Genomic DNA, 21141 nt, shown 5'->3' with positions numbered 1-21141 from the left:
TAGTAGTAAGGAACATGTTTACTGTGGACAACTTTTCACATGCCACACTTGTCAGAACTAAACGGGCTGCTTTTGCACATCTGATTCATGTAAGTCTTATTCTACAATTGTTTTATCTAAGAAAATATTTGATATCTTGTGAAAAGATAACTGCACATAACATTTGAACATTACTTCTCTCTACTGGCGGGAAGGAGAAATATGTCCAATATTATTAGCTAGCTGTTAACATATTATCTTTTAGCTAGCTAATGTTAGCTTATGTAAGTTAGGTTATTTCTAGCTAATGCTAGCTAGGTCAACATGATTTAGTTCTGACAAGTGTGGCATGTGAAAAGTTGTCCACATTAAACATGTTCCTAACTACAAACATTTACAAATCAAATGTTCCTATCAAATTCTAACTTGCACACATGGGTCAAAAATGACCCATGAGTGCAAACTTGATGTAGTAATACAAAACCTATTTTAGTTACAAAATTAAGACAGAGAAAATGAAAATAATGATTTGTGGTAATCAAAAACAAGATATTTTAATGAATACATTGTAATATTAAATTATTAAATCAATAGATTTTAAAAGATATAGCAAAGAAGCACAGCCATGCATGAATTCACATGTGAAATGTATCACTACCCTTCCATGGGTCATTTTTGACCCATGTATGTAAACTTGATGTAAAAATACAAAAAATATTTTAGTTCATACATTGAGAAAGATCAAATAAAAACAATGATTTGTGGTAATCAAAAACAAGATATTTAATGAATACTTTGAATATTAAATGATGAAATAAATTGATTTCCAAAAATATAGCAAAGAAACACTCAGCTGTGCATGAAATAACATTGTAGGTCAATACGGGTCATTTTTGACCCATGTTGTGCCTTACAAGGGTTTTGAATAGCTTGTGTATCAAAGGGTTAAAGGCTTTTTGGCATATATTTGTACACAGCCATGAGCATATGATTAACATCTTTGCATTCTCAAAGTAATGTATGTCACTATGTCACAAATGCAGCTTGTTATTTTATTGCATTCTTTAACAAGAACCACTTTTACAGTATCGATTCATAAATATACCTGTAGTGATGGCCGCACACTTTACTTGGTTCAAGAGTTTTGGGGGGGCAGCTGGAGCTCTGCAGTTTGAAATGTGCTGTTGTCTCCTGTGTCGTCACATGCTAACAACAAATAGCCAGTAATAGCTCAGGTCAACTCCCCACCTCTAAAAGGAGTGTGCCTTCATGAAGAAACTAGTGGGTGGATAATGTGTTGATGTGTGTAGTGTTTTCCTGCCACAGACTAACCGTGTGTGAGTCCGCCATGCAGCACCTATCTGTGTGTGCTAATGTAGCTAGCATCGGCTATTCTTTGCTGCGCTCAGGCAGCCCAAAGCATAGATATCATATATAAACACTAGATGTCTCGGCCGCGTTGCCGGCCAACAGAGTCGAACGTCACCACATGGCGGCCATCTTGCTGAGGGCGGCTCGCTCACCCATAACATTGTGTTGTAGTGGTGCGTACTTTTTAAATAACCACAACTTGCTCAATTTTCAACCGATTTTTAAACTGTTAGGTTTGTTATAAACGTCAGAGATGTAGCTATGACACTGCATACTTATGAATAATTATGTTATTTTTCTAAACAATTCAATAATGTATGCAGTGTCATAGCTACATCTCTGACGTTTATAACAAACCAAACAGTTTAAAAATCGGTTGAAAATTGAGCAAGTAATGGTTATTTAAAAAGTACGCAATTTTCAACCGATTTTTAAACTGTTTGGTTTGTTATAAACGTCAGAGATGTAGCTATGACACTGCATACTTATGAATAATTATGTTATTTTTCTAAACAATTTAATAATTTATGCAGTGTCATAACTACATCTCTGACGTTTATAACAAACCAAACAGTTTCAAAATCGGTTGAAAATTCGATTCCATTGGCCGAGGCATCTATAGCCTTATATATGTCTATGGCCCCAAGGCCTCCTCTCCGGTCATGTGACGTGTGGCCTGTGTGATGACGACGCGCCCCCTGTTGGTGGATGCCGGGCGCGCAGCACGCAGACGTATCCCCGACTAGAAAAAAAGCGCTGTAACATTTGTAGTTTTGAATAATTAAAAAAGTCGTAACAGCAGTTCAACTTATGTTTAGCTGATAAAAAAACCCTGTGAGCTCTGCGGCGGAGTTGGAAATGAATATTCTTCCAGGGTTATGTCGGGTTTCTTCTTATAAGAAGTGATTCCGGTTCAGTGGGAAGGTTTGAACGCTCTCTGGAAAGTGACCATTGTTGTAATCAGGTCGAGGCTGTTTTCATTTCCACTTGCTGCCTCTCCAGGTTTTCCACGGGTCCACAGCTGGAAACGGGGACGGCTTCGTAGTGTGTCATGAAAGAGGTGTCGAGGTAAGTCCCGCATGTGGCACATTCTCCACTCATCGACCATGTTGTTCGCGTTTTTTTAGAGAGTCCTGAAGAATAGGCTAAATGCTAATGCTAGCCAACTGTCACAACAACCAAACAAGGCCTCCAGCCGCCGTTGGTGGGCTAGCTCGCCCGTTTTCCCGCTGGGTAGCTGTTCTATAAATGCACCCAACAAAACGAACGAATTAACGGGTGGTCTATTGCCTTTTGATAAACGTCAACTGCGAAGTCGCTTTGGTCGGAATGCGAGTCACTGGTTTCACCATTTCTTCCGTAGCGGCTAGCTAGCGTGTGCTAACAAGCTAAACTAGCTAGTTTGTTAGCGCTTCTTCCAGCCTGTTTGTAGCTTCTCGGCTAACATGTTCTCGCCACCAGCCGAGGTTGAACAGGGACACATATCAAACACGTCAGTACATTCCATGGTGAATGTGTGTTTCGGGTTTGGTTTTCCACACAGTCAGTGTTTAGATTGTTGTGTTAAGATAGTTGTTTCAGTAATATAAGCACGTTGCTGTGATGTCGTGTAGCTTCGTGTTTACACATGGTTACGCGGCAATTGGAATGGGAGGAACATAAACTACCAAACACTGACAATCGTCCACATTCCACCTTAGCAACAACTTGGGTAAATAATGGTAATTTCTCATCTGTTTCACCACTGTGTGACTGAATGAAACCGAGAGACGAGTCGGTCACCGTAGGAGCGTCAAGTATCTTTGTGTAGTAGACTTCATTTCGTGTGTTTCCATGTTCCCTCGCAGCACCATGCCTGGTGGGCAGCAGCAGCCTCAGAAACACTATGGCATCACCTCTGCCATTAGCCTGGCTCCTCCACGGGATATCGACCACCAGTACACCAAGAAACTCTGCGATGCTATGAAACCTTTTGGGGTATTTGAAGATGAAGAGGAGTTGAACCATAGGTGAGGAAGTGTTCATGTTTTAAATTGTGTACTTGACTTCGACTATGGAGCTCTTTGCTGCAGGTGCAACTACACATGAAAGGGATGCACAGTCTCAGCAAAATTATTCACAGTAGCATATATTGTATTTATTGTCACCCTGCTGTGTTCCGCCGGGTTCTAATATACACATACATGCCAATGTTGTAATTAAATGTATATTCCTTAATGTTTTGACATTTGAGACAGCTGAATTGGTTATTGAGAATATTTGCAGTGTCACTGTCTGATAAATTAAAGGCGTGGATTGTAAAAGAAGCACCTGCTAATAATTGTATTTCCTTCCAGACTTGCAGTTCTTGGGAAGTTGAATAACTTTGTTAAAGAATGGATCTCAGAGATCAGTGAATCAAAGGTAAGTGCTGTTATGTCGGTATTTCATATTTAATTTGTGGTATATGTTAAATTGTGGAGTCATCAGTGGCGACTGTTCAATCAGAGACTGTTAAAACAGACAACACAAACACTGATTTCATTGTATATGCTACTCTCTTCAGCAGCTTCTTCTGCCATCAGCCCCTGGCTGTGTTGGAGGCAAGATATTTACATTCGGCTCGTACCGTCTTGGAGTACATACAAAAGGTACGTGTAGTTTTTATTTAAATGTGAAATTACTTTTTTCAATGGACAACAATCCGAATCCCTATTCAATACCTGTAAATTGTTGAAAAACCGCTAAACTTTGTTATATTGACCTTTTTAAACGGAGCTAAGAGAGACGGATGGAATGGGACATAAATGCCACACTGCATTTGACCCTGTCTAAGCAGGCGTGAATCGTTGTTTTTGATCTGCTCAGTTCACTCTGACCACACTAAAGCACGAGGCTGGCATTGTCATATTCATCTGCTATTGAGTGTTTCTGAAAAGGGCATTTTGAGGGTTTGAAAGCAGCGGCAACACTGGCTCACTATAGGCTGAAGGCATTGGTGTGAAAGTGGGCCTGCTTAACACCTAACTTCAAATAACAAACGCAACACATGAGTTAAAAACTTGAAATAATTTTAAATCTAGATGTTTAGCTATCAAGATGATTGATATTTACTTCAGCTATATAACCCCTCATCAGTTTCAGATGCTTTGTTTATTGTAGCCAGTTGCACTTTTTGATAAATCAGGTGTGAAATTACCTGTGTTCCATTAAAATGTTTGAACCTATTTATCTCACAACTGTGAAGGTTGTGAACTGCAGAGTTACAGTAAACAAAAGAAAAGCTGCTGATGTTTCAATGTATTATATCTGTTGATACAACATGTGTAGGCCAACATAATGAACTGAGGCAATTTCAGTTGTGTTTCACAGATACACCACACCTGAACTCTTTGCTGCTGTTTTAAGTGATGTGCGCATCAGAGATTTTTAATGACAAAAATATGAAATTCCCAACAATACTGGCTACCTGCTGATCCTGAATTTAATTTTAAACTTTGCCTAAGCTGTTTTCAGACATGAACTCTAGAGAATGTCCACACAATCGGGTTTGGACTTTCTCTGGGGTTTGCCTTTCACGTATAAAAAATTGCTTGAAATTGTCCACTCAGACACATTCACAACATTATGGAAATCTCCAAAGTGTTCAGGAGGGCCCAGAATGCAAGAGGCAGGGCGAACAAATGTATTCTGCTATCACAGATCACATGTTTTTGGCATCGGCCCTTATCACCAAAACATTTGACATTTTAGTGGGTGTTCTCTACATGTATTGCAGAGCTTTTTCATCCTGGGATAATTGAATTCCTTAAAATTTTTGCTTAGCCTTCATTAACGTCATTAAGAATAGATTTCTTGCGTTTTTACTAGGAGCTGGCCGGAGAACCTCCAGAGGCTCTTACTTGGACATTTGTACTCTCACATAAAGCCCCTCCAGGGAATGTAAAGAGATTATCTGGAATTCAGTGCAGCTTTAATAAACTTATAGTAGGGTGTGTGAAGTAGTGCTGTAAAGCATTGCAAACTTCTCACTGGAGATCAAGAACAGGCGTTTAAACACAATTAAAGAAATCACATTTTCCCATTTATCAATTTTTATTTGATTCTCTTCATGAAGCCCTTATGCTGGTTAACACGTTATTTCTATAGGATGCAGTAAAATCATTATTTCATATTCATTGAGTTCGCTATAAACAGAAACAGAAAAACAGGTCACTGATAATAACTATGCTGTGATGCAGTTTTTGAATTCTGCCAAAGATAAAAAAAGATATTGAGTAGTTTTAATGTTGTTCAGGCATAATAGGGTCTCAACCTTACCATGTTATGCCTTTTAGATAACGTATGTTGTGATTTGGCGCTATACAAATAATATATTATTGTTATGGACAGATGTCTCCACTAACACAACATGCACAACCTTCTATTGTGAAGAAGAGCCACTTTGCAACTGTAGCAGGTTGAAGTGGACATAACAATATAGTATGATAAAGAGTCATTGTATGCATTCATAAAGTTTCAAAAGTAACCAGGATTGCTCAGCCCTGGAAAGTAACAACTATAAAATACAATTTCTGAAATTTCTAGGACCTCAAAGCAGCACTGAGTGGGCCCGAGCACCTGCATTTTGAAGTGTTGCGTGCATTTTGCCTGAAAAAAATAAATAATGACTTAGGAAATATTGACACGTAGAGCTGTTCAGGGCTGGACTCTGATCATGAGAGAGAAGTTTGGTGATCATAGGACAATGCACAGTGGAGTTATGACAACATCATCTCCTTTGGCGAAGGATGAACCTAAGCCGTACCTCAATGTTTACAAGGTTTGAGGAAATGTCCCAATTCTGAGAGAGGGAGAGAGAGAGACGTCACCTTTGCAAGTCATCAAATATTCCTTTGATCTACCACCGCTGTCACTGCAGGAGTGGAGTTGTTTGTTTATGGCTCAGCATCAAATGATTCATGGTCCATGTATGTAAGAGATACAGAACCTTGTTTTTTAATGGCGTGTAATCAAACTTTGACGCCACGCCATGGTCACACCGTGTGGCGAAAAATCTTTCTTTGCGTTAGTTTGTATCTCCGTCTTGTTCTGATGACACTCGTCTCAATTTGAAGTCGATCTGATGAAAGCCCTGGTACAAGTACCTCAAAGTAAAAATGTGGAAAATGGCCACTAAATGCAAAATAGCAGACTTCCTGTTGCGCTTTTCCAATTGCACCTATAGACGTTTTTGTTTGGTGGTCACCTGTGTATACATTTTTGTGAAGATTGGTCAATGTGAATGCGTTCCAGGGGTCTCGGGGGGCAAGGTTGAGCCATTTTGCCACGCCCATTGAAAATTCCTCCAGAATACGTACATTATAACCACTTCCTAATTTTGGTAAGAATTTGAGCGTGTTAAAACCCTCAAGAAGCCAATTAATTTGCCTGAAAAAATTATTATAATAATCCTTACAATTTAAATAGGGTCTCACTGTCAGTGGCTGTCAGTGCTCGGGCCCTAATTAATCTGCCTTTCCAAATTGAGCAACTTGACCATGTGTTTAACATTTCATAATTTCCTATTTATTCCAGAGTAAAAATATATCCGATGCAAAATACTGAAGACCAATACTTTGTATTTCATAATGTCAATTTGTCTTTAAATTGATTTAGAAGACATCGTATATAATTCAAGACTCATTTGATTTATTGTCTGCTGAAGCTTAGTTTAAAATATGTTTGGAGGCATGGACATGTCAGGGCAACAGAAGGAAGATTTACAGTCACCTCTTCACTTTTGCCTGCCTTTTTACAGAGTTTACCAGAAATCATCCGTGTTGAGAAAACCCAGGCCTTGTTTGTGTGTCTTGTCAGTTCATTGGGTGAGACTGTCTAAAGCTGGCGGGGGATGAATCTGATCGATCTTTGTCAAACACTAAAATTTCTGTGCTTTCTTTTAACGGCTCTACTTGTTAAATGCCAAATGTTGTATACTTGCACAATCTTTGACCTTGAATGTCGCCGCCTTGCTTAGTCTACTTTTCAGATTGTTATTGAAGTCATCAACCTACTGAGCAACACAGATTATACTGATAAACGTTACTGTCTCTTACAGGAGCTGATATTGATGCCTTGTGTGTGGCTCCACGTAATGTAGAGAGAACTGACTTTTTCCAGTCTTTTTTTGAGAAATTGAAACAGCATGAAGAAATCAAAGACTTGAGGGTAAGTCTGGTCCATTTCTCAACAATTGTCATTATAGCACAAGGCAACAAACCAATGTACCTGCAGGCTTCAATGTTCCCTTAATTAATTTAGAGAGTAACGGCAATGTTTGGACATTAAAGTTGTGATCATGTAAATTCAAAAGTTTCAGTGTAGAGGATGACATCACTTACATCACTGTTCTCAGGGGAGAAAGCCATGCTCTCTCGTTCACTCCTGTGAATTAACAATTATATGTAGCATTTATTATTATGTCTGTATGGTTGAGTCTAACTTTGATTACATATAGAATTAAGAAAGAACATCACCAGAGTTGTATAGTGACTGCAGTAACACCCAGGAGATTAGATTACATGTGGTTGCGACTCTGGAGTTATATGGTTGACTCTTGAAGACACAATCTCCAAAGTCACATCCAACATTATTTTGATGTTAAATGAATAATAAAGTTCCACTGTAAATTGTTTTTATTCATTATCATGGATAATGTCAGTCTGCCATATTACTGTCTTGTCCAAGATTTGTTTTTGATGTCTGTCTCTTTTTCTTAAGGCTGTCGAGGATGCTTTTGTACCAGTGATAAAGTTCAAATTTGATGGAATAGAGGTAAGTTACTGAGTTAAGTTTTCACGTCTGTCCGTCCCATTCCTCTGAACATGATATCTCAGCAGAGATCAAGGTCACAGTTGCTTTAAAATATATATTTTGGCCTCCTGATATCTCAAGCCTGCTCGAAGGAATTTCTTCCACTTTTGATCAGTTGTGACCTGGACTGAAAGAGAGTGATTATGTTTCAGTTGTCAAAGGTTACAGGGACCTTTTTATATGAATCTGGTTAACATAAGTCCTCAGTTACTTGGCCCTGACCTAGGACTACATTGATATACTACACGCAGACTACTCATTAATGACATGATATTCATTTTGATTTTATAGGCACTGTTTTCAGTATCTGGTGAAATGATCTTGAAATATTGTCTACTACAGAAGCCTTGTAAAGAATAATGGTTTAGATACATTTAAATAAATATAACAGTTTTTTCGGACAAATTTAGGAAATATAGGACACAGGTTGGTGCCCAGTATGAATTCAAGATCTGTGAAAACCCCAAGAAAGAACAAAAGATATCTAATGATGTGATAGAGAGGAACATCACCATGACTGCTCTTCCAATGTGTCTCTTCCTTGTCTAAAGTAGTTTATAAGATTAATATCTTGAACCGTCTACAAACCTACTTTCTGTCTCCGTCTGAGCAGATTGACCTGCTGTTTGCCAGACTGGCCTTGCAGTCCATTCCAGACAACCTAGACCTAAGAGGAGACTCCATCCTGAGAAACTTGGACATTAGGTGTATTCGCAGCCTTAATGGTACGTTTCTTTTCCACAGTGAACGTGTACATAAGTACAATAATTGTTTGTTATACACCACATTTGGCAGGTATGACTGAATCTGAAACTTGAACCATATCAAATTGTGAATTAACACGCACATTTTAATGTACCGTTTTAATGAAATGAAAATGAAAAAATATTTTACCCATTTGAACTGTTAAAAAACTAAAGTGTGGGTTGCCACAAATAAATGAATGTTTGGGAAACACTGGTGTGATGCTTGTTTGAGATTTATGATGTTTTGTTTTATGGAAGTCACGATACATAACTTGGGTGTCACGATTATATTCAGAGGAAATATCAAGGTTTCACGATTATCGATAGTTTAGAAGGATAAAGACACACAACAAGCAATATATAGCTAATATTATACCTAATGAACTTAAATATTTATTATCATCAACTATTATTTCCAGTTAGTTTTTATAGTCGAACCTGTGTTTGTGTCAGCTTGTCAGCTGGAGCTGGTCAGGAACCGAAAGGCCAGCGTTGATGGAAATAAGGCTGTTCAAGCAGTTCCCTCTAATCAACTAACTTTTCAGTGGCTCGCACACACAAACACAAAACGTGACCCTCCCGAGAGGCTGGACACCATATCGTAGTTTTTTGATTTCTTATGGTTTTGAAACCATGGTTCTGGTAAAATCGGTTAATCCCGACATCCTTATTCTGTGTAATTCCAGGCTGTAGAGTGACAGATGAAATTTTGTACCTGGTGCCAAACAAAGAAAACTTCAGGCTGACATTGAGAGCCATCAAACTGTGGGCGAAACGTAAGTGAACTCAAAACATTTCAGATACCATCACAACTTCTTTTCTACTTTAACTGCATGTTATTTCATCCAAGAGTCCTTTTCAACCCATCATAAACAGTTGTTACAACTTAAAATGTAAATGCCCTAAAAAAAGACTTCCACATGTATCTTAACCTTCTCCAGGTGTTCTGATTTCAGTGTATTTTTGAAAACATCACTTATTTCATATTTGGATAACCCCATTATTTCAATTCATGATGGATCCATTATCTTCATTATACTCTGTATAGATGTTTTCTGACATGACTTGCGGAAACTCTGGAGAATTGGGCCTAGAGTTTACCCAGGGTTTGCCTTTTAGACACGAACAACACATTGGGAGGTTTTCTGCACAGGCGCATTCACAACAGCAACAAATCCGCTGCATTAGTCAGACGAGAGGTGGTGCAGCAGACAGAGGCAGTGTTAAGGAATATTTCTGGAAGCTGGTGAAAGGAGAACTCAAGCAGCAGCTGATGTCTTATGCAGAATATTTTACTGTAGACTTGACGCATCAAGTAGACCAGAAAGTGAAACAATATAAACAAAGTCTGAAGATGTCTCCCACAAAATCCCCATATATCTTCCTCTACGTGCATCACCATTCCAACAGCACATCCATGAATGGCTAGAATTGCTGTAATTCTGTCACATGTAGGTGTTTGCATCCTATTGGATAGTTTAGTCTGAAGTATGCATTCCTAAATCGCATATTGTCCTTACGTCTGAGCTAGATATGAAAGTCGCTAAGCATAGACTCAATGTGCTGTTGTTTGGTCTTTTATCAATGACCTGACCTTGGTGTACTGCTTGGAGAGAAGGGAGTGTGTATGGAATTAGACAGGCACTTTTCTCCTGTAAAGATATAATATTATATACATAATATATAGTGGCATCTACAGTAATGTGTGAGGATGGTCAGAAATTCCTCAACAGGCAGGAAGTGACGTATTAATTCTGCTACAGAGAGCACAGGATTTTCTTTACAACACACAGACACCAGCATCAGCTCTTCTCACAACAAATCCTCTTGAAATGTCTGTGTCTTCTACTTGTATGACACTGCTTTTTCACTGGGAGATACTTGTTTTCTTTTGTTGTTATTTTTCAGTCCCCGTTTTCACTATCTCTGCCTCCTCCAAAAACAAGAGTCTGCTTTTACCGAGTCAAGTTTCCACAGTTACACTAGTTGTTCCAGCGTGAGCCATTTCTTTTACAAAAGGAAAGGCAGATTAAAAAAATGCACCATCATTTTCCTGTTATGGTTTCTTAATGATACTCACTTTCCTTTGTCCTGTAAATCGAGCCTTTACTTTCCCAAGAGATCTGGTGTCAGTTAGAATTGTACAGTGAAAGTGCTTATAGAGAATCTACATTTACTCCAGCATGATAGGTTGAAACCATAGGCTTGTCGTGATCTGTCATGTGACTGTAGGTCGTGGGATCTACTCCAACATGTTGGGGTTTCTGGGTGGAGTTTCGTGGGCCATGCTGGTGGCCAGGACCTGTCAGCTCTACCCTAACGCTGTAGCCGCCACGCTCGTGCACAAGTTCTTCTTGGTTTTCTCAAAATGGTGAGAATGTGGCTCTTTACAAATATCTCTTTATTTTTTTCCTGTGCCACTTGATGGCAGTATTGCACATCCTTTTGCAGTCACAGGTGCTGGAATTCAAAATTCAAATTTATTTACTACATTTGTGATTTCCATTCTGCAGGGAGTGGCCAAATCCTGTTCTGCTGAAACAGCCTGAGGACAGTAATCTGAATTTACCGGTGTGGGATCCCAGAGTGAGTATGACATAAGTGATGCATTTCCACATCTTTAAAATGTTGCTATGCCCCTGTTATGTGTAATTTCTACAAGACACAGGTAATACAGTAGTATCTGCTAAATTGTTAAAGGTTTGTTTATTCTTTTTCAAAGTTGGCTCAACAGAAATGAGTACAGCTACATGTATTGTCTCTTATTTCATCTCTCCTTATTCCTCTGTCCTCATGTGACCACGACATTAATCGGGTTCCCCCCCTTCATGAGTTCCAATGCTCTTAAGTCTGCTCGGAGGACGCTTCCCCAGAGCAACTCGGGCTAGGAAGACTTCCCAGACAGACACATCCCTTCAGTTAAAATGCATTAGTCCAATCGTTAAAACAGTCAAACACCTGTGTGGACAGGTTAATAATAGTACTGTGTGCACTGCAGTAAATACTTGTTAAGAGCTTGCTCTTCTTGTGTCTTCTTGACTTTTCCCTAAACCCTCTTTATGTCATTAAATCTTATTTAATGTGCTCCTAGTCGGACTCTCCTTTATATATGTTTTGACTTTGTTTTAATATCAAATTTACCCAAACCAATTTGTCTATTGCATAAACTGAAAACGATTCTGGTCATTAAAAATTGCTGTGTCATGTTTGTTGTGTCCCTTCAGCAATAAACACATTTTAATTTTCTATTGTTGTCATTTCCGTTGAGTCACAGTAGAGCCAACTATCACTGTCTATTGGGCAGAAAATTATAAAGACCTTTTATTTTTTCCCCTCTATGTTTATACTATGTACTGTGAGACATATTCCACATAAATATACTAAAAGAAAGACATTTTTAATATGTAAGTGATCTGTCTGTATACAGGTTTTTTCATAATTTGTTGAGGCTCAATGTGAACATGTATTAGTTATACAGTATGACATTAAAATACAATGGGTGAATCCATTGGTACTAACACTGCAGACCATTCACACATACGGCTGGTACGGCATATTATAAGTACCAAGTAGCAGTTCAGCTACATATGGGTGATCAACTGCAGCCTTCATCAGTAAGCCCAGATGATTTAAAAGAGGGAACCTCAAAAATATTGAATTGATTCCTCCTTTGCATTAATTTGAAGAGGGCAACTTTAAGATAGTAACTTGAATTGGGATGTACAGTGCATGGGTGGGATTGGGAGTGTGGCACTGGGGGGGCAGTGCTCATGAAGGCTTATTTCCTGCTGTGAAACCAATCTTGCTCCCCTGTGCCGTCTTTGTAGGTCAACCCGTCTGACAGATACCACTTGATGCCCATCATCACGCCTGCCTATCCCCAGCAGAACTCCACGTACAATGTGTCCACGTCAACACGCACCATCATGAGCGAGGAGTTCAAATACGGTAAATCAGCATGCATATGTGAAACGGCACGGGAAAAAAAATAGAATTCATACCTAATGACCATGTGTTTGTGTTCTCTTAAAACACGTTTTAGCCAAAGGCAGTGATGATAATGGTACAGTCACTAAGAAATGTTGAATGGTCATGCCTTACATACGTTTTTCCATGTGTTTCTCATGAACAGGCCTAAGCATCACAGATGAGATTCTTCAGGGAAAAGCAGAATGGCCTAAACTCTTTGAGCCACCCAACTTCTTCCAAAAATACAAGTAGGTTTTGAATTTGTCAGATGAACGATGGCTGGGAGGAACTTTTTACCGTCCAAATCAATATATAAATAAAACATGCAGAGCTGTATCAAGTAACACTATGTGGAAAGAAGCTGCCTGGCTCACATTAGCAGTTTTGAAAGAAACAGTTTATTTGTTTTTTCCCAACCAGCTCATTGTTTTCACGTTTTGAAGACTCGGCAGATTTGACTCATCCTGACTGTGGCTGCTAGAGTTGGATCGATTCATTTTGTTTATGAAAGTTCCTCCCACACACGCACCTCAATTACCACAGCTAAGTTCTAGGACAGGTTCTGTAGGAGCTTATAGTCCCCAGTTGGAGCATCATGAGTCAACTGAGCACTGGTGTGGTCATGGTTTTTGTTCCACCATGTAACAACAAACTGCACAATCAAAAGGATGTACATGTGAGCCGAGATTGATGAATCCTGCAGCCCAGTAAAGATGAAAAGGGGTCACAAGATCTTTATGCCAGCACAGCAGTACTGCATCAAATACTGACTGAATGTTTTCACTATACACCTGAGCAGGATTAATGTTTCTTAAATGTTGATTTTCTGTTTTTCGCTGCAGGCATTATATAGTTCTGGCTGCCAGCGCATCCACAGAAGAAAACCACTTAGAATGGTGAGTGTCACTGGATTTCTAGTAGGTCTACAATACCTCCATTCCTTATCGTGCTCAATATGCATTTGTGTGTTTCCACTGAGCCGACTGGCACAGTGGTGCAACTGTCCGTACATTAGTACTGTGAATCAAACTCATTTCCATCTCACTCATGTGTACATCCTGATGTTTTCCTCAGGATCGGTCTGGTTGAGTCAAAGATCCGTGTTCTGGTTGGAAACCTGGAGAGGAACGAGTACATCACCCTGGCTCACGTCAACCCACAGTCCTTCCCCGGGTCCAAAGAGAACCGCAACGAGTGAGTGTACTTGTTTCCAAGCATACAAACACACGCTGCACACACTTTACACAGAGAAAGTTCTGGAATAGGAAATGTGTTTGTGTGTGTGCGCATGCTACTCGTGAAAGTCAGTGAGTCCAGAACTCCATAGTTGTCAAAGGTCTTCAGACAGACGCATGATATTCAGTGTTTTCATTTCTAGACTTGTCGGCGCAAAAACGAGCATAATTATTACTTTGGTCTGGAATTAGCATGAAATAAACAAAAGTAAATAAAAGTTTTAATTTTAAACCTTTTATGTTTTTTTGCAACAGGAACGACTTTGTATCCATGTGGTTCATCGGGATTATCTTCAAGAAAGTGGAGAATGCAGAGAGTGTGAACATTGACCTGACGTACGACATCCAGTCCTTCACAGACACTGGTACGTCCTCTTTGCGTTAGAAATATTTGCGTAGTCACCCAGCAAGAGGAAGTGCTCCAGTTCCAAGGTGTCACAGTAGATGATTTGGCTAGCACACAAGCCAGATGCCTTCCATCCACCCCCATGTTAAACCTTTGTACCTTAAATGTCCCCCTCTGCCCATCCACTACAGCCACACAAGCAGTCATATAGATAAAAAGAGAGAGGGGTGGGCTACGTATTTTCCACAAAGGCTTGAGTGGAGAATACGTAATTTACCCTCGACAGCCGACATTGAACGGAGCAAACAGCGGTGAGGTTCTTGAAAATGGATGACATTAAATTGATAACTGAAATGGAGAAGTACAGTGAGCTGTATGATCCTCAGCACATGTTGTATAAAGACAACACCATAAAAGACACATGTTGGGACGATGTTGCAGTTAATGTTGGAGCAACAAGTAAGTATACGCTTGGAAAAAATGATTAAATGCCGTTTTTACTGCAGGCTGATAACAGCAAAAGTATGTGATATTATTAGCGCTGCGCTTTGGCATCGCTTCCGCGTCCGGTGTGAACCCGGCGTAACGTGTAAAAATGTTAAGCGAACGTGAACGTGACCCGTGTTGTTCTCTGTAGTGTACAGACAAGCCAACAACATCAACATGCTGAAGGACGGGATGAAGATTGAAGCCACACATGTAAAGAAGAAACAGCTCCATCAGTATCTTCCTCCTGAAATGGTGCAGAAGAAGAAGAGGGTGAGATATCTTCCTCAGCACGTCGGGACAAATCTACTATCATTTTTCAATACACCAGGGATTTTGTCTTCAATATTTTGCCTCTTGTTAAATTGTCTCTTGTTTATTTCCCCCCCTCTCCCCTTCATGCAGAGCATAGCAGAGTTGAACCGCAGCTCTAACGGTGGGAGCTCGAAGCGGATCTCTCTGGACAGCAGTCACCTGGACAGCTCCAGAGACACAGACTCAGGGACTCCCTTCAACTCCCCACCCGAAAAACCCTCCAAACCTGCATCCGACACCGATGACAGGTATGTTCTATTTCTGACTTGTGCTTTTCCCTTCCTGTTATTCTGCTCATCCTGTGTTGATGCTTACCAAGAATCTTCCTTTTTTCAGTGTCAGCCCTCCCAAGGAGCTTTTTGAGGAAGGCTCTCCAGCACCCAGTGCCGCCGCAGCTGCTGATGACCAGGGCATGTCTATCCCTGTCATTGGCTCAAGTGAGTTTTACAGTGACTACTACAAAGAAATTGTTGCATATAAAAAAAAAATTCTTCCTGTGGTAGGTTGTTTATTCGATATTTGGCGATTGTATGGTCATATCATGTTTAGGGTACTTTACAGTCCAATATCCCTGCCACCATGTACACACATGATATGAAATCAGGGTTTCCACGGAGTCTGAAAAAGTTTACAGTCTAAAATGTAAAAATCTGAATTTTTGACCTAGAAAAAAGCTTTTATGTATACATTTAATAATGTCAAAGTTCATTTAATGGTATTCCTTCATATCTGTCATACTTTACATAGATGTTACTTTTCATGCATTTTGGTCTAAAAATTCTTAAATGTCACTTATTGACACCTGCAGAAACACAAATCTAGAGAACTGGATTAATTCATGTTCTTTAAATGTATACCAGAGATTTGAATAATACACACCCTGAACTAATTTCTTCCCGTCTGTGTCTTCCTCATTGTGAAGAGCCTGCGGGTAAAGCGAAGCCTGCCTCCCCACCAGCCAGCAGCAGTGTGGAGCCCACCGCCGCCAGCAGCCCCAAAGAGGAGCCTAACGGGCTGGACGACTCCATCAGTGAAGCCCCTGCCAATAGACCACCATCGCCTACACAAGAGGACCTGGCCAAGATGCCAAAAGACACAGAGGTCAGGAGGGTGTTCCCAGTTCAGGACAGGTGACGCAATATGAATGTGTTAGAATTTAAACTAAATGGGATGTACTGCTGTCACGGTTTTTCCTGCAGGTGGTGCCCGTTGATGACTCTATATTCAAGGAGCCATATCCACCATCCTCTGACTCCAGTGTACATGGAGATGGAGCCGATACTGTAGGTGTCATCTACAATCTACCTTGGTAAACTGTTTATGTAAAGACGGAAAGATAATGAATGTATTTACTCACATGTTGTCTCCTCACAATTAGACTCCACTTGCTGGATCTAAGGCTAAGGCCATTCCAACCATTGATACCTCAAGAACACAGGTAGCAACTTCTTTGTTCAACCATCAGCTTTTTCTCACACCGACATTCAAAGTAGTAACTTATTGACTGATCAACCTTGTTCTTTGTGACTGCAGAGACTTCCCAGCATGGAGCTGCCAGACGCCTCCTCGCCCCTCCCAGCCAGCAACAGTTGCCGTGTCGTGAAGAATTCAATTAAATTGGCCCTCAACCGCCACAAGTGAGAATCTTTTTTTTTTTTATTCCTGCACCAACAGGCCAGTGGAACAGTTTTTTAATTGTCTGTCCCACTTAATTAAATGTACTTGTACCTCCCAATTTCCTGCAGCATCACACCTCCTAAGCCCCCAATGTTTGAGGGCACCCTCACCCCCGACGCTGCCCCTGCCACGGAAGAGAAGGGCATGTCCATTCCTGTCATTGGCTCGAGTGAGTATCTGTTTTAAACCATCAGTCTTTGTATCTGAAGTCATCTTTCTCTAATATTGGAGAACAAGACTTGGTCTAAACCTAGTTCATGGCGGAACCTGCTTATATGTTGCAGTATTTATTATAGTCTTTATCAACAGAACAAGTGAAAAGTGATTATAAAATAATGACTGAGAAATGCCTCATTAAGCTGTAATGTTAAACAGCAGTCACTTCCAAACCAGTTCCATACTGCTGCTCCAATAAAATCTTTATTTTTTATAACCACAACGTTGCAAACTTATGCTGAGAAGGGCATTATGGGTAACTGTCACGAGGGCTTGTTGAGTTAAGCTTACACTTCCCCAAAGCCAAACTAGGTATCCTGCAGACCTGCTAGAGAGGAAGTGGATTCAACTCCAAGTGTTATCTGAGTAACTTTGCACACACTTTAGAACTTTACTGTTTAATTAAAAAAGGATTAGTCATGAACTGAATTAAATGCGATTACAATAGGAGTGCGATCAGTTGTTAAAACCAGTCGTCCACATGACCCATGTTTTTTTGCTCCTGGTTTCTCTCTGTAGAAAATGTGACCTCCAAACACGTGGTGCCCCCTGTTGGCAGCTCCATCCCGACATTAGTGAGCAGAGGAGCAGACCCGCTAAACGGTGCAGCCTCCAAGAGACCCCACTCCCCCACCCTGGAGGAGCAGGCCAAGAGGCTGAAAGAAACAGAGAAGGCCAGAATCCACACCGCTTGAACTGACCACCAACAGACTGGATTCACACACACACAGAGGTGGGGCTTTACAGTTCAGGCAAACACCAAGGAGATGACTTCACACGGGGACAGGGAGTGCGCTCCGATGGGTCAGTCTCAAGAGTGAAGCAGCAGGACGGACACCTCACGCCACACCTTCAGAGATTACAGATTTGCTTGTGGATTGGTGATTTGGTAAATGTTGTCTGCGCCCTCTGTCACACTCACCACCAGAGGGCATCTTACACAACTTTATGGGGAAATTTTACATGAGATCTAAAGCAACAGTTTTTTTTACTTGTCTTCTCCCTCAGTGGTTAAAAACGAGCTGCTCTTCTGTTCATTTCCCATTTTCTCTCAGTTAACATATTTTAAAAACGACCACAAACAGTTATCAACCCTTGCTACACACGTTGGTGTACGCTGATTTTCTTTTTTCTCTCGCTCTTCTCTCCCAAACAGAAACCTGTACAGTAAATGTTGATGTACATAACTTTTTTTGTCTTAAAAAAAAAAAAAAGCAAAAGATCACTTAAGTCTTTTGACCATTCTATTGTAGTTTTATCTAAAAAGGAAAAAAAAAGTTTAAAAAATTGTAATTTCTTGTTTTTCTCTACTGCTTGTCCAAAAAAAAATTGTGTCTCCAGCCCTGGATATTTTTTTGTAAACATTGTATAGGTTTGGATACAGTCGTGGGGGAGGATTAATCAAGTGTTTTACCTAAAACAGAAATCACAACCGTGCCTCTTTGGGCTACCATGACAACCCAGAGAGGGCCTCCGGTTAGTGTTGGACTTGCTGTGTGTAGGTGATCATAGATGCCCAGTGACGTCGATGCTTCTCAGGTGCTAGAGCAAGAAAATCGTTCTCACAACAACGGGAAATGTTGTGCATTTTCTGGAAGTGAAGCTTTCCTGTCATTCGAGGGATTAGCGCCGAGCATTGGAAGAACCATATCAGAACGCTTCGCTGATCCTTCTGCTCAGTAGCTCTGATGGCACTGTCACGCCTGCTGTTGGTCTCGGGTTAGAAGTAAAGTTTGATGGGTTTTCTTCTTACTTTTCATGGTGTGTTAAAACCCCGATGTCAGATATGTGCTTCACGCAAAGTGAGTGAAAACGTTAACGAGTGTTAGTTTTGTGTTTTGTATCTGTGATTGACATCATGCCGCCCAGAATGGTCCTCTGGATCATAAGGAAGGCTAACTAACAAATCTCCCCCCCTTGCCTCCCCCCTCTCACCCCACCACCTTACCCACCACCACCGCTTCACCATGGTCTGTTTGCTAGCAGCACTTCGTACAGATGCAGCAAAGTCCTGTTCATTTTCCGTGTTCCGCGTCCATGAACGAGTTGTGTGGTGCTTTGTAGGGGAAAAATTGGTTCAAAGCTTTTTTTGATGAATTGTGCCGGTGTGTGCATGCATAGGCGGTTTACGTGTTGGAGAGAGACGGAATTCCCTTCGTTTTTTGGGTGTTAACTCTCTGCGCCTCCTGTGGAGGTTCTTAAAAGGCATCTCCTGGGGCCACGGCTGGGGGCGAGTGGCAGGGGGTCAGGAGACGGCGTTTTTCCTGCCATTGGCCCCCGGCCCTCCATCTTTACGGTCTGAAGCTGGGTTTCTTTGTGTTGGTCCTCAGCACAGAGGTTATATGTATACAACAGAGTGTAAAGTGATGCTAAAGAAGCGCCCTTGTCATCGGAGCAGGTAGAGAGTTGGGACACAGGCTCTTTTTTTCCAGCATCAGTTTCTCGAACTAAATGTACAGAGATCAGATTTTTTTTCTTTCCGTTTTTTCATTTTTTTTTTTCAAAAGACATATTCTTCATTACCGGGGGTTTTCTTATCACTTTATTTATATTTGCATATTTGTACCATGTGATCTTTTTTTTAATAGCATTCATAGCAGGTAGGTCTTTTTCGAATGATATCTACACCACTCTTTCAGACATGTTTCGCTCTTCAGAAACATTTAACTAAACAGGTCATTTAGATGTTTGTTTCTAAAATGTATTTTTGTATGTGTTTATCACTTCCTGTAAAGAATCCGTACAGCAATTAAACCCCTAAAAAAACTACTCTGGAGTCTTATTTTTATCACAGGACAAAGATGATGCTTTAATTGATGTGTTTGATTTGAAGAGATGATGTTGGGACTCTAACCCTTAACGTCTCTTATGGGTCACAAAGAAAAATGGTTAGAGCTCTGGATACTTGTTGAAAAGCTGCTCACTTTTTTTTTAATACTCAAGTATATTAAGTGGAGGCTGCAGATTAGTCGGATCACCTTCGATCTGGTTAATTGACTGGGGCCCTTCTGCTCGTCTCTGGTCTGGTCCAGGATCTAGTAACAGTGCTACAGACAGCAGCTCAGATAAATACAATACCTTTTTTTAAATTATTTATGATTGATATTATTCCCAACAGGTGGTTGGTGGTTTCAGATCATGTTTTTTGGTGATAAGATCTGTACTGAGACTCTCATTTATCTCCTATAATTGGCCTTTTTTCGATATGCTTGATAGCAGCAAATCATTTCTAAATCAGTATCTGGGTTAATTCCAATATTTCCAGTGGATAAACAAATTATTAACCTCTAACAATGTGACTGTGTGATCTTGCTTAATGGAATGTGAATGAATAACTGGTACCAACTTCCTTAACTGACGGGATCCAGTTATTAGACCAGACCAAGCTGGATGCTCTGCCTTTTTATAGTGAACAACATGCTAGATTTTGCTTCCACAGAAAGACCTAAAAAATAATAATAAATTGTATTTATATGCACATTTCAGACCTGTCAAGGTAACATTACAAGGCAGAGATAATACAAAATACAACAAAAGACCATCAGTCTGAATATGCCAGTTTAAAAAGATGAGTTTTGAGATGGGATTTGGAAATGGAAATTTTAGTAGGTACAATTGTTGTATTATATACAATAGATCAGCTCCCAGGAATTGATCTGATCCACATATTTAAAAATATATACACCATCCCTTTTTGATGTGTGATGGTGTTTTAATAAATGCACTTTGGGTTTTGGAGATAGAGAAAAAAATATATATTTCTATAAAAAAATATGTTATAGTTACAGATGTGTTACATTTTTCAATATTTAACAAGAAATATGAGCCTTTTGAGTTCTAGGCTGATAGTTTTCAGTTATTAAAGCACTGATGTCTAGTGAAAGAACATGAAGACAGTGTGCATACTATTTAACCACCAGAGGGCGCTACATGTCCCAAAATCCACAAATTTTGGGACATGTTTCTT

At 40.1% G+C, this 21141-nt stretch overlaps 1 protein-coding gene across 3 annotated transcripts; it reads left to right on the top strand.

Moving 5' to 3' along the window:
* The first annotated feature begins 2068 nt into the window (after nucleotides 1-2068).
* On the top strand, nucleotides 2069-19943 carry papolg (poly(A) polymerase gamma). 3 transcript variants are annotated; one of them, XM_061087034.1, is made up of 24 exons: nucleotides 2069-2418; nucleotides 3198-3359; nucleotides 3687-3753; nucleotides 3899-3980; nucleotides 7430-7539; nucleotides 8092-8145; nucleotides 8798-8909; nucleotides 9617-9706; nucleotides 11163-11301; nucleotides 11444-11516; nucleotides 12758-12878; nucleotides 13063-13147; nucleotides 13742-13795; nucleotides 13974-14093; nucleotides 14390-14499; nucleotides 15118-15239; nucleotides 15372-15529; nucleotides 15618-15718; nucleotides 16204-16382; nucleotides 16481-16564; nucleotides 16660-16719; nucleotides 16815-16918; nucleotides 17027-17127; nucleotides 17694-19943. In XM_061087034.1, the coding sequence occupies exons 1-24, from the start codon at nucleotides 2402-2404 to the stop codon at nucleotides 17867-17869; spliced, it is 2481 nt and encodes an 826-aa protein (XP_060943017.1). In that variant the 5' UTR covers nucleotides 2069-2401; the 3' UTR covers nucleotides 17870-19943. The 3 variants fall into 3 exon arrangements, with proteins under 3 accessions (XP_060943017.1, XP_060943016.1, XP_060943018.1); XM_061087033.1 differs by having other exon boundaries at nucleotides 3896-3980; XM_061087035.1 differs by lacking the exons at nucleotides 17027-17127; nucleotides 17694-19943 and having other exon boundaries at nucleotides 3896-3980; nucleotides 16815-16922.
* Nucleotides 19944-21141: the final 1198 nt, after the last annotated feature.

The sequence above is a fragment of the Limanda limanda genome, chromosome 15 (assembly GCF_963576545.1).
Source record: "Limanda limanda chromosome 15, fLimLim1.1, whole genome shotgun sequence".
Lineage (NCBI taxonomy): Eukaryota > Metazoa > Chordata > Actinopteri > Pleuronectiformes > Pleuronectidae > Limanda > Limanda limanda.
Note: the sequence above shows the minus strand (reverse complement) of the source record. Positions and strands in the feature narration are given on the sequence as shown.